Raw genomic sequence first — 12,822 nt, 5'->3', positions numbered from 1 at the left:
GTGCCATTTGTACATTGTGGTTACAGTAATACACTCATAGCCAAAATGTATAAATCACACCATAATCTTTAACACTTGAATGCTTTTCTGCAAATTAAATGCTGGTCATAAACCACTTTTCTGCATGGCACTGAATGTACAGTGACTCTTTCTGTAGTATGCTTTCATTTTATAGGGGAACTTATCTTAGCATAATTAAACTTTCAAAATACCAGAAGCGATTCTAATTTAATTTCAGTTTTCAGTTATTTGTACCACTGAAGTGACATTATTATTTTGATTTTGTGACAATCTTTTCATGACTTTCACATTAATACTTGACATGCCTGAAAGGAATAAAACAGAATGAAACAGTAAAACAAACACACCGTAGTATTGATCCAAATAATGACCACAATGAACAAAAAAAGACAATAAAAACATTCCTGTGCAAGCTTTGGATTTTTTTCTTCTGCGGTAAAATAATGGACCATGTAATGTTTGTTCTTTTTCCGAATGGTAATAGTCTACATGGATTTAGTCTGCAGAGTTTTGTTCCAATTTTACTTGAATTGATTGACGATTACATCTGTAATCTAAATTTGTTTCATACAATAAAATGTTTAAATTGGTCATTGCTTGTTTATCTTTAATACTTATCAGGGAATTTTTGATCCAAACAAGTTAAAAGCATGGTTGACTGCTCCAAAGTATTTAAAGTTTACGGCATACAAACAAGGACCTACTTTTGTCCGTCATCACTGCACATGTGCACGTGTTTAGTAGAGATTAACTACGTCCTAAAAATAGGTACTCTGCCAATAAATGATGCAATGTACTCAGAGCCAGGAGCATAGAACACATACATCTTTCATACAGAGGATTGTTTGGTATTTTAGATCCACTGGTAATGTGACATCCATAACGACACTTTAACGTGCATGTGTGAGATGAATCATTAGAGTTTCTGCTAATAAAGCATGTTGCAGGTGGATGTGGTGCCGGATTCCCTGAAAGTAAAAGACCTTTTGCCATTCTTGCAATACTGCATTTTCATTGGGTACCACGCGATGAGCACAAATATGCACAAATTATTGGACCATATGCAAGACGCAGAGAAGCTCAGATGAAAGCACCTCCGCTATATCTACATAACACATGATTGTTAAGTGCTTTATCAGTGCTCTAGCTTTCAAATTTAGCAGCTCTTTTAGTTCCAAAACGCCACTTATTTCAGTCATAACATTTGAATTTCACAATTAGGCTGGAAAGCATGAAATAGAAAAATAAAAATATGACTTGAGTTGGGCTTCTATGTCCAAAATGTGACCTTGGTTTTGTGCAGAAAACAATTTACTTGTGTGTTGTAGTCATGGGCTTGCTGAATGAGACACTGAATCTTTTGTAATTTATTTTGCAGAAGTGGTATAATATCCCATCACAACAAGGCCAACCTTATAATGAATCAAACGACAAACATTTACATTTTTTTAACGTTTATTGTTTTATAGAATAAATGAATTGTGTTTAGCTAAAACTATTAAATGTAGAGTGTTTAGGTGGTAAATTAAATTAACAACATGCACAATGCAGAATAACATGGCCAGCATGTACACTGCATTTAAATTATAAGAGTATACTACCCTTAAAATAAGACACACAGACATTTCTGTGAATGTACATCTTACCTTGGGAAGATGAATTTAACATTAAACCACCCTCCCTCACAGCTACCAAAATCCCCGCATGAGAAGGCATTGTGGTTTCTTTACAAACTGTGACTCAGCATTAAGACCAGTTTGAAGAGAGTCTTGTTTCTCTGAAGCACTTGATAGTTAAACTTCTGGCTACTGTTTGGAATGTGCAGTGGGGTCTTGGAGAGATTTTTCTAACAGCTCCTCTTGACTGGATGTCTGCTCTATTGTCACACTGGGATCTGAAAATCCTGAAAGACATATTGGAAAACATCTGTAATATCTGTATTTTTTAATGTCTTCCTGAGATCACTGTGAAATTGTGGCAAGTAACACGTTGCATCTGGGAGACATGTCACATGTTTTGGAGCAGAGAGGCTTTGACAGCAGATGTTGTCAAACTAGATAGGTTATCACTCTGATTCTCAATTGTTAAAAAAGGTGACCTCGGTAAAGTACAACAAGTTCTCAAGATGTGGTAAACCCAGCTGTCGATTAGATACAATAATATGTAACATGAATAGAATTACAGACCCCCCCCCCCCCCCCTCCTTAACATAGATTACTTTTAAGTAGAACCGCGTATGATGACAAACACACAGCATACCGTTGGAGCCCCCCTCCTTCCATTTGAGCTTGTTGTCTTCGGTGTGTCGTGTCCAGGTGGAGCGGAAGCTCACCAGCTCCGCTGTGATGTGAGCGAGACTCCACTGGAGACCCCTGGAGCTCTCCTTCCACAGATTACTGCCGAGAGACACAATCACGTGGTGGCTGCACCGTAAAATAATGCGCATTTCAAACAAGGGTACGAGCCTCCTCAGAGCGCTACCTGTGTCTGTTACAGGGGTCTGGTGGACCTGGGTTCTCCTCCACCAAAGGTATAACCACTTTTTCAGCCATGTCCGTCAGCAGAGAGAATGTAGGGTACACAATGAAGTCGATGAAACCTGTAAGACAAACGGTTTTCCTTTTAAGATGTGGAAATAACGTGTTTCTAAGCCGTTAATATATGATTTTTTTTTTTTAAGAAAGTGTAATTCAGTGATTACAGTAATAAAGTTGTAATACGACGCATATTCCACTTTAGTTTTCCAGACGTAACCAGACATCAGTATGGATGGGAACTAAATCAGTGAGAAGAGAATTGAGTGAAAGAAGAAGAAGAAGGTTGTTGGAAAGCGTTTTGTGAGACATACCGATCTGAGACTCGGCTACCAAGGTGCTTTTTCGGTCACACAGAGGAGAGAAGGGAAGGCCGAGTTCTGCCTCTCTATCACCCTCACAACGATAGAAAGAGAGAGAAGAAATATCTCAAACAACATCCCACACGTCACCTGAAAATAACTAAGGTTATCTCACTGCAACACTCAACGGCTGAAATTGTTCATTGATTCAAATGCAAAAACAAATCCTTTTTAGAAAGCGGTTTCTCAATTCTTATTTTTCAAACCAAGTACAGATGCCCTGTATTCTCTTTCTTCCAGCCCATATCTTGGCAGAGAGAATAGAGAAGAAACACATTGCTGAATTTATAGCAAATCCGCTCATTTGAAGTACTCACAATTCCAGCCAAAGCTCTCATTGTTTATTTGGCATTTGGCTGAAAATATTTTAGTAGGTTTTCCAAAAAACAAATTCATATTTTTCTTCATTGCCTTAAAAGTGGGGGTTTTTTGTCAGCAAGAAGCTTTGTAACTTGCAGCGGAGGTGCAGGCTGACGTCTATTTAAAGGAATTTGCAGGAGGCACATCAAATTCCCAGGAATGGCCATTAGTTTGTCTGGAATTTAAGTTTCTGGTGTCTTTTACGAGCCCTAGAGTCCCCACTTGTGTTGAATTACCTACTGGGCCACTAAAGATGTCCAACTAAAAATACACAACACTTTACCATCTACTCACAGATTTTAACAACACTAGAGAGCAAAATACTTCATCAGTCACAGACATCATCGTTTTGGGGTTCTGGATTCTGTTTTGTGTTGTCTTCATCATAACTTCCTCTTGTAATGTGTCTTCACTGTCTGTTTCCTGGCCTCTCTCTGCCTGAACAAAGGGTCTTTTCTCTCTGACTGTCTCTTTGATGTTTTTTTCACCCGCTTTAAGACTCAGTGTTGTTAGCACTGTCACTTTTGATACTTTAACTACTTTGGGTCGATCATACTTTCGTATTTTCACTCAGAATTTTGATTGAAGGACTCCTAGTATTTATATTTAAATAACTTATTACCGAATACCTGTTCAACATATGAGAGAAAGTGTGACAGTCCTTTCAGAAATAGATAAGAGAAGGAAGGAAATAGCCACACTGTCGGTGCAGGTTCATCGTAGAGTTCCTACCTGCCTGAAAAACTCCTCCATCAGGGCTGTGGTCCAGCGAGAGTGCAGTGCCCAGGGCTTGGATGGATGGCTTATGTCAGCCGTGTGGAGCAGCAGAGACAGCGCCTTTGGCTTGTCAATCCTGTTGGAAAAAGCACGATACGCGTCCTGTTTCTGCTGCTGTGATTGAAGCAGATTGAACACCAGCTGTTGCGACAATAATTTGCCTCTCTGGCACTTTTTGTCAGGAGTCATCGGAATCACAGTTTGATTTTATGCACCAAAAAACAGTTAATTAGCGTTACCGTTCTTGTTGTTGTAGACAGGATTTCATCCCTTTGACTTGCAGTAAGTGGGAGGACATGTCTGTGGACAGCACCATCTCTATAACAAGAGAGCGCAGCTCCCTGTAAACGAAAGCACATCTTGCTCTGTGGGAGGTAACTGCAGAATAGTCAGAAGGAAGCTTTTCTGAATTTGGATTTTCTGGTTCCCATGGTAATGCTGACTGACAGAAAAGCCCACTACGGCATGCTGTTTATGTTTGCTGACGTCCGCAGAGCGCCTCCATGAATAAAACACAAGTCACACACTGTATGTGTGATATTTTTAGCATCAGCCTTCGTGATTGTACATTTCATAACAGTTTGCACATCTATTTTGCTCTTCACAAACTGCGCTTCAGTGCTGGGATGGATTTTCTTTACTCACACGTTGAGAAAATTTGAGCTGATGTCGACATCAATCAACAATTACGAAATACGATGACGTCTGTTATTGTTACAGTTATGGGAAGTATGCTGAGGGTCAATCCCTATTCAATGGATGTTTAGTGGATGAGTCACCAAACAGAAACTGCAATGGGATCTCCTATTGATTTCTGAAGGAGACATTTTATCTCAAGAGGTCAGAGGTCAGGTTTAGCTAAGGGAGCGGCTTTTTAGCCGGTGAGGACTGAAAGTCTAATTTAAGGACAACCCCTTCTGTCCCTTTTCTAGCAAAAGTCCCTTTTACACAGCCTGGCGGACCATGCGGGGAAAGAAGTGCGGTAGGGTGACATTTTAATGAGAATGCCCTTAAACTATTCCATGTTTACTTCTCCGTTACGAGGAGGTTCAGATCTCCTCACACAAACCATGTAGGACCTCTTTTCCATAAATAGTCAATCACTCAACTTAAGTTTGTCTTAATGAAAAAAACAACAAACAACAGCATTTAAGATGGTTAGAACATAGTGATCTTACATCCATTCCTCTCTTGTCAAATTGGTGAAGATGTTCATCTGGTCGTCCTGCAGCAGGTGGAACGCCGCACTGAGGTGGTGGCTTTCCTGTACCGACCGATCGTTGTAGATCAATGCAAACTCAGACCTGGCACGCATGCAGCGGAGGAGCAGCAGAGGACGAGAGCACACAAAAGACAAAGGCACTTTACACAGTGGGACATGTATTGAGGTGTAGTTGGAGAATGTTGCCATGGCGAAGCAAGGAGGACGTGAGGACGAGAAGTCCTCAGGGAATCATTTATGCAAAATGGCTGTAATGTTGAATTTGAAGTGTGGAAGAGTATGATGTTATAAAAAACAGCACAATGTGGGTATTAATGACTTATTATAGCGAGATAATTAGCTGATTTCTCAATCAGGCATCCTGTGTCCACTCATTTGCATAATCTACATTATTAGATAACAAAGTACGTTGTGAAAAGATTTTCCAATTAGAGATTTTGTCCAACCAAACAAATAAAATGCTTGTGAAAACATGCAGCTTAGTGCTGAAGTAGTCTTCTGGGTGCTGTTAAAAGTTCATTCATTTTTTTTCCCAGTCAGTTGAATTCATGATGATTACAATGCGTTTTTAATGAAATCTCATAGTGAAAATAAAAACCCTCAAGTAACATTTTATTGTACGGATTCGAAATTTCCAAATATGTTTCATTTCCGAGGAGGATATTGTGTCCTGGTATAAACAATGTATTATGGCTGTAATTACCATAGGAAGGAATAGAAAAGATTTATCCTTACCCTGAGGGAGACAAGTGATTGAATAAATTGAATGAAATGGTCTAAATTAAGAATCTATGACGTTTTCCAGTACAAGCAGTGGCAAAATGGCATTGGCTAGACGTAAGCAGTGCCGAGAACCTGTCCTTTACTGTGAGAAACAGCTGTGAGTCAAACATCTGGAGGACACTTTTGGGAAATGTAAAGGTTATGTATAAGCAAATCTCATCTTTACCTATTTAGTTTATAACAAATAAGCGGTTTGACAATGGATGGATGGATGGATGGAAATTGATTTCGAGAGGATTTTCTTTTTTATTTACTGTCACTAATTATTATTACATAACAAACGTCAATAGAATGAATAGACATTAATGGAAACTTTAAATGCAATCTTGTCTATTCCAAGTCAGAGCTTTGAGCTTTGAGGTGCCGCTTGCCGTACAACATGATGCCATTTATCTAATTATATTTTGGTGAAAAGCTCAGTGATTGATGGGAAAGGGGATTCTGCTGCACGAGTGCTTTGAAAGGTGTATTTGAAACTGTGAAACCTTTTCTGGAATCAATTATAAGCAACGTGTATTCAATCTGACCACTGCTAATATTCTCCATAAAGTCCACAGCCAGTATTTCCAGTCTCTAGGAAACCCACTTACGATCCTGTAACCAACCACATGTGTTCTTAGTGTAGATAGTTCTTTTTCCTAAAATAAAGCATGATGATGGGTGCCAAGAGACTGCAGTCTTCAGCCCTCCGATGTGAAAAATCGTCATCTAAAAATACTGCATTCTCTCCGTGAATGTTTGCTTTAGTGGTACTCTCTTTATCCCACTTTCTAAAATTGCATCCAAGAAACACTCTCTTTCTAGTCCAACAATCCCTGACATATTTGCAACATTTTTATATATATATATAGCCAGAGCTTTATATGACATGTTGGTAAAATACGTTTCAGAATAGCATCTTACTTTGTGTGGATGAGGAAGCTGTTTGTGGTCCCTGTGTGTTCATAGTCATGGATGGCCGCAGCAAATAGTGACGCCATCACCTCAAGCTCTGTCAGCCAGTGCTTGATAGAGACAAGGGACAAAACAGAGGGTGCACACACCGTACTGGGTTGAAGAACAGTTCCTAATCACTTGGATTATGATGACAAGGCTTCTTTCTTATTGTCAACAAATCCTTGGAAATGACCAAAACTTAAGTACTATTCATGTCAACAACCCTCCCAAGCATCATCCTTTAAAAATGCGACCCAAATAACCCAAATAGTTTTGAAGGTATCCAGGTGTACCACGAGTCCGGAGCGCAGAAGCAGGCAGTGCAGCGTCTGAGTGACATCGGCAGCATGGACGTGGCTGTGGTACGGGTTGTTGTGTTTGCTGTATCCCCTCTCCAATGCCGACAGGAATTCTGTCAGGCACGATATGGGGATCTGCGAAGTTCATGATATAAAAGCCACAGTCAAAGTTTCAAGTTTCCAAGTTTTCTAAGTTTTATTAATAGAAAACGGTTGGAATAAAGTCTAGGATGGAGCGGGTTCAAGGTATGATGCATGTGATTTACACACATAACCCGGCATCCCCGTGGTCCAAATTGATAATGAAACCCACATGTCTGATTAAATCTCCACTTGCAAACACACATTTCCCATGACAGCTTGTAACAAGGGAAAAATGATCATATTACAGGAAAAAAAGTTTTCCAAAACACAGACGTTCTTAGATATGTAAACTGTGCCAGGAAATCCAAAGACCTTAAAACGGCTGTTGAGCCCATATCTGGTGATCAACTCAAAGAACAGAGTCCGCAGGGCATGATCAGAGCAGGCGGAATTCAGAGCAAACACGTCGAAGCTCCAGCGGTCGACGTCCTGAAAAGAAGGAGGGTGAAGTAAATGTCTATACAATGGCTTTTGGGATGTGCGGATTGTCGCGCAAACACGCGGCGCGCGGAGAGACGGGATGATAAGTGGACGCTTACCCTGAGGCAGTTTACGACCGCAGCAGGTTCGTCTGGCATGGCGGCTGTGTAAGCCCTCTTGAACATCCTGAAATAATGCAGTGTTTATGTTGAGTTCAGTAAAAGTTCATGTGTTGACACTGTGCAGCTAACTCGTCTCAGGAGCTGTTTATGTAAATCCCCGTCCTCTTTGGAAGGATGTTTTTGAGAGAAAAGGCGACCAATGTTTCACAGTCCAGCTATGTGAGTAACACTGCATGAGCTTGTATCAGAGTTATAGGACAGATGTGGAAATCAGTCGTTTACAACGTAAGTTTTACAGCAGGAGATTATAGTTTCCTTATTTCATCAGTTTGGTCTCATAAATAAAAGTGTCAAACATCCTAACAAACCGTAAGGGCCTTCTCTTAAAAAAAATAAACATGACCAAATAAACAAATAGAAGATCAACCTCTCAACAAATATCCCAGCCTGCACTGCGTGCACAATGCTGCGGAACTTGGGCTTCTCGTCTGGGCGTCGTAGAGGCCGGCGAACCCTCTGGGTGAAGGTGGAAGCCAGCCAATCGGTGACCTCTGACGGCACGCCGTCTGACTGCAGCTGCTGGAGGTCGTCCTCGGACTCCAGACACTGCCTGAGCGAGACGACGCACGGCGGTGTGAAAACTCGTGACTCAAAGACTGTCTCAAAGCTCAAAAAAGGTAAACTGTGTTCAAAATCAGGCTCTATTTATTGATGATTATTTCATTAGTGGATTGCTTTTGGAAACAGTGACAGAACAGAAAAAGACAGCAGCTATTGACCACCAGTTACTCAAAGCAGCCAAGCTCACAATTAGGCCTCATTGTTATTCTTCGTACCATTTAAATGGGCGAGTTATATCAAAATTCATCCCGTACCGTTGTCATGAACAGAGATATGAGCGGTTTTAAGTCTTTAAGTAGAGATTAAGTTCAGCTTTGGCTTCATTTCTCAGCACTCTAATTACCACCGAGTTCAACCTTTTCCCTGGAAACAAGTCCCATCTGATTACGATGAAACATTTCCATAAGGTACTTTTAAAAGATACCATCTAGTCAGTTTACAATTTGTACATGTGTAACCACGTCACATTAGTTTAACAGCAGAACAATTACTGTTCTCCTGAAATTCTGTGTTTTATTGTAGATGATCCAGACTTTTTCATGAAATGCCAATTGGTGAAAAGGCGTATGGGGGCGTTATGGCTGTGTGTGTTGTTACTGTGCAAATACAAAGTACTGAACCGTGAGAACTAAAAAAGGGCAATAAATGTCAACAGTGTATCGCTCCACTATGTTGTACCTTGTTCCATCCAGGTAAACCGCTTCCAGTAACGACGCTGTGAAATCCAGATTCTTTTTGATTTCTTCAAAGTCAACATCTTTCTCCTCCAGCTGCTTGATCATGCTCCTCAGCCTGGAAGGAACACGCACTTATTTATTTAGACGTGAACACAGTAAAACAAAATGGCATGAGCCCTTTTGAAAGTGCTCTAATGATGATTAGATAATGATGCAACCGGAATTAGCAATACAAATGACAACTTCCAAAGAAAGGTCAGTTTGTGCAAAACGGGCACTTTGTGTGCAACAATCTTTGTGAACACAGCTCTGCAACTCGACAGCGCTCGTCATTGTCTCGAGCGTGTGAAACGAGGTGCTTTAGCAGGTTGAGAAATACTCCTGAAAGGAAAGAGCTCATTTGGAAGCGATTTAAATGCCAAGCTGTCCTAAGAAAAGGGCATCAATCTGTGCCAGATTTTCCATGAGAGGGATCTTATGTAAGACACACTTCAAGTCTTTTGGGTCCAAAGGAAATGATGGTTTTTTTTCGTTTTAAAGTTTTCGGCCCATTCGGATCTGGGTCTAAGGACACAATCAAATTACCATAGAAATGTTGGAACAGAGTGAACATCCCGCAGCACGATACAAAGCAAATGCTGTCACATGCCTTCAGCGTGTTAATGTAATCTCATCAGAGAAACAGATCAAAAAGCTTTCACACCATCATAAAGCTCTGATGCCACCCGTGGTTTATAGAAGTAGAATCTTCCACTGATTGGATTTATATTTTCTCTACAGTCATTTGAAGGGAGGGACTCATTTGATCTGATAGCAGAACTGGAAAGGGAAATTGTCTGAAGCCCTTCAGAGGAAATTAAATCGTCGGAATGCTGTGCGTCCTCCAGAAGAACGTGACCACAAGGATCGCGTTCAAACGTGCAGCGCAGCGGATGAGACAGGGGATGAGGCAGGGGATGAGGCTCTCATCTCAAGTGTTTATCACGCAGGCAGGGTCTTTCAAAAGCTGTCGAGTCATAAAAAAAGCATGCGTCTGAGTTCCACCGCTCACTCGCAATCTGAAGTAATCTTTCATGATAACCCAGTCTTTTTGGTTCCAGCCGTTCACGGTAGAAGAGCCTCTAGACAGGACGTTTACAGGAAATTACTCGTCAAGTGCACTTGTGAAACTATGTTTATAGAGAGACATGACAAATCTTCCTCTGGCCCGGGCTTTGTTGAATCTGCACGTAATTTTCACTTGCTGCAGAGCAATGTAGAAGAGTTTCAATGGTATTAGTATTGTCAGCACAAATATATTTGTCTGCTTGAATGCTATTGAGGATGTAAAGACTGACATAAACCCATGTTGAATAAAACCATGAGAAACACTTTCATGATAAGAGAAAAGTTCGAATTTCCGGCCAAAAAAAGGTGTGAACTCTGCAGACAACAACGTTAACCAAAATCTAACCACATGGCCCTTTACGTCTACAACACGTCTTTCTCTCGCAGAAAAGGCATGAGAAGATGGGTGTTAAAACAACCCATCGCGGTGATAAGTGTTTACTCTCATGCTGCTAATTGTAGTCTTTAAATTTGCGACGATCGCATGAAAAAATTGAAAGAGTGCGACTGCGTTATCGCTCATCTCTGTGCTGTTCAGGATGTATTTTGACTCACATATTTCCATTGATGCGAAACAAGAAAACTCCCATTCATCATGTGTTCCAGGTCGCCTCATTTCACCCGACATGTCACATCTGATGCACGTTTGGTAAAGTCCTCCAGCTTTATTTATGCCGCCACAGAAAAGGCCGGCATCTGATCACAATATCATCTGCCATAATCTCCTGCTGTGTCTTACCTAGAGATGGGGATCTGCAGGCGTTTCTTACGAATTCGCACCAGTTCAGCCATTCCACACTCAAGCTGTGCCCTTATGGACCCCAGAGTTCAACGAAGAACGAAAACAAAAAAAAAAGGAGAAAAAAAAAGGAAAGAATTTTGCAGAGAGGCTCTAAGCTTAAAAGTTCTCCAAACCACCAACGCAAACTTGTGCGTCCTGAGACAGACTTCTGTTTCAACAGCTCTCCCACCCACTTCTGGGGGGGACAGACTCCCCTTCACTGTGATTGGTTAGGCAGGCCCAAACTTTGTCGGTGTGTGTGTGTGTGTGTGTGTGTGTGTGTGTGTGTGTGTGTGTGTTAGTGAGAGAGAGAGAGAGTCTTTCTCAACGAGGGAGTCTTTGTGTGTATGTGTACACCCGTTGAGTTAAGTGTGAGTGAGGTGACCTCCCTCCCTGATGAAGTGTTGACTGCGAGGCTTTCAAGCCGCGTGTACTCAAATCCCAAATGAGAATTTTCCACCGCAGCCCGCAAATTAAGGAACTACACAGAGAGTCTTTCACCCAAACCCGCCGGAGTCACCCGAACCAAAGTACACAAACAAAGATCCACAACAGCTCAGTGGGTTAACTGCTGCGCACTGCACAGAAAAGAGCCACACAACGGTCCAAACACATTTTCTGTAAATGTTTTCACAGGTTGCTTCTTTTTTTTGTGATCTGTTTGTGCCAAAGTTTATTCACAGCATATTTTCTGTAAAAAGAAAGTAAATATGGTGTACAAGATACAAAAAGTGCAGCGACAATCAGCAGCACAGAACCTCAGTCATAATCAGGATCATATAAATTCCTCTAACTGCAGGGTCAAAGAATATTTATTTGAAATGTTACCTGGGCAAAGGTCAGTGTTTTCAGGGGAGTAAAAATAATGAGAAAAAAGCATTTTTCTGTCGACAAACACACCTGAAAACGCAATGCACACAAACCTACAACATCGGACGAGACAATGAACGTCGTCCCTAAACACTATTATGATTCTGGGTCCTGAATACATTAATAGTCTTTATTTTTAGAGTATTGTGAGAGCTGTGCGACAACGTGGCTTGTATGGGAAAACCCCTGCCTGCTGTCCACCCACCTCCTTCCTCGTCCTGCTTTGACTGCTGGGTCAGACTGATTCTCATGCTCCCATGCTCTTTGACACGGCTCAACATATTGCAAAAACGATGAGGAGTAACATTGCAACCTATGATTCTCCATCTCCTGTGTGACTTTTAGCTGTTTTGTTTCCATCCGAATGTTTAATGTTTTAAGGTAGAAGAGAAAGAGAATCAGTGACACTGAATGAAGCTCCTGATGGACTTGGATCCAAACTGGGATGTCAACTGAACATGTAAGAAGAGTAATTCATCTAGTCTCACTTGCAAAGCTGCAAACTTAAAACTGCATCCCCTTTGTGTGGTTGCCAGCCTCTAAACTGGTTTATTTATTTTTTCTCCATTCGTCTCCCCCTGATGATGACGATCCCTCTGATCTCTGTCTCTCTCTCTGTCCACTCGGTGGTATGAGGCCATTATGACTCACTAAGCCCTACACTTCAGGGAGAGAAATGTGACTATGTGACACCATAAATCATCAAAATATGACATGTCTCTGCATGGGAACCAGATGAGAGACTGCTGACAGGCGCACAGAATGGAATCAAATGGATTTGATCCG

At 41.1% G+C, this 12,822-nt stretch overlaps 1 protein-coding gene across 1 annotated transcript; it reads right to left on the bottom strand.

Moving 5' to 3' along the window:
• Window positions 1-1,458: 1,458 nt before the first annotated feature.
• On the bottom strand, window positions 1,459-11,360 carry LOC120834807 (dual specificity calcium/calmodulin-dependent 3',5'-cyclic nucleotide phosphodiesterase 1B). The gene is made up of 14 exons (XM_040203092.2): window positions 11,125-11,360; window positions 9,280-9,393; window positions 8,408-8,590; window positions 7,978-8,044; window positions 7,751-7,867; window positions 7,289-7,429; window positions 6,963-7,063; window positions 5,233-5,358; window positions 4,294-4,395; window positions 4,010-4,130; window positions 2,870-2,951; window positions 2,503-2,620; window positions 2,281-2,417; window positions 1,459-1,924 (listed from the first exon to the last, which is right to left on the bottom strand). Exons 1-14 carry the CDS (start codon window positions 11,175-11,177, stop codon window positions 1,827-1,829), a joined length of 1,560 nt encoding a protein of 519 aa, XP_040059026.1. The 5' UTR covers window positions 11,178-11,360; the 3' UTR covers window positions 1,459-1,826.
• Between the last annotated feature and the right edge of the window lie 1,462 nt (window positions 11,361-12,822).

The sequence above is a fragment of the Gasterosteus aculeatus genome, chromosome 17, assembly GCF_964276395.1.
Source record: "Gasterosteus aculeatus chromosome 17, fGasAcu3.hap1.1, whole genome shotgun sequence".
NCBI classification, from domain to species: Eukaryota; Metazoa; Chordata; class Actinopteri; order Perciformes; family Gasterosteidae; genus Gasterosteus; species Gasterosteus aculeatus.
This window is presented reverse-complemented; position numbering and strand designations above follow the sequence as displayed.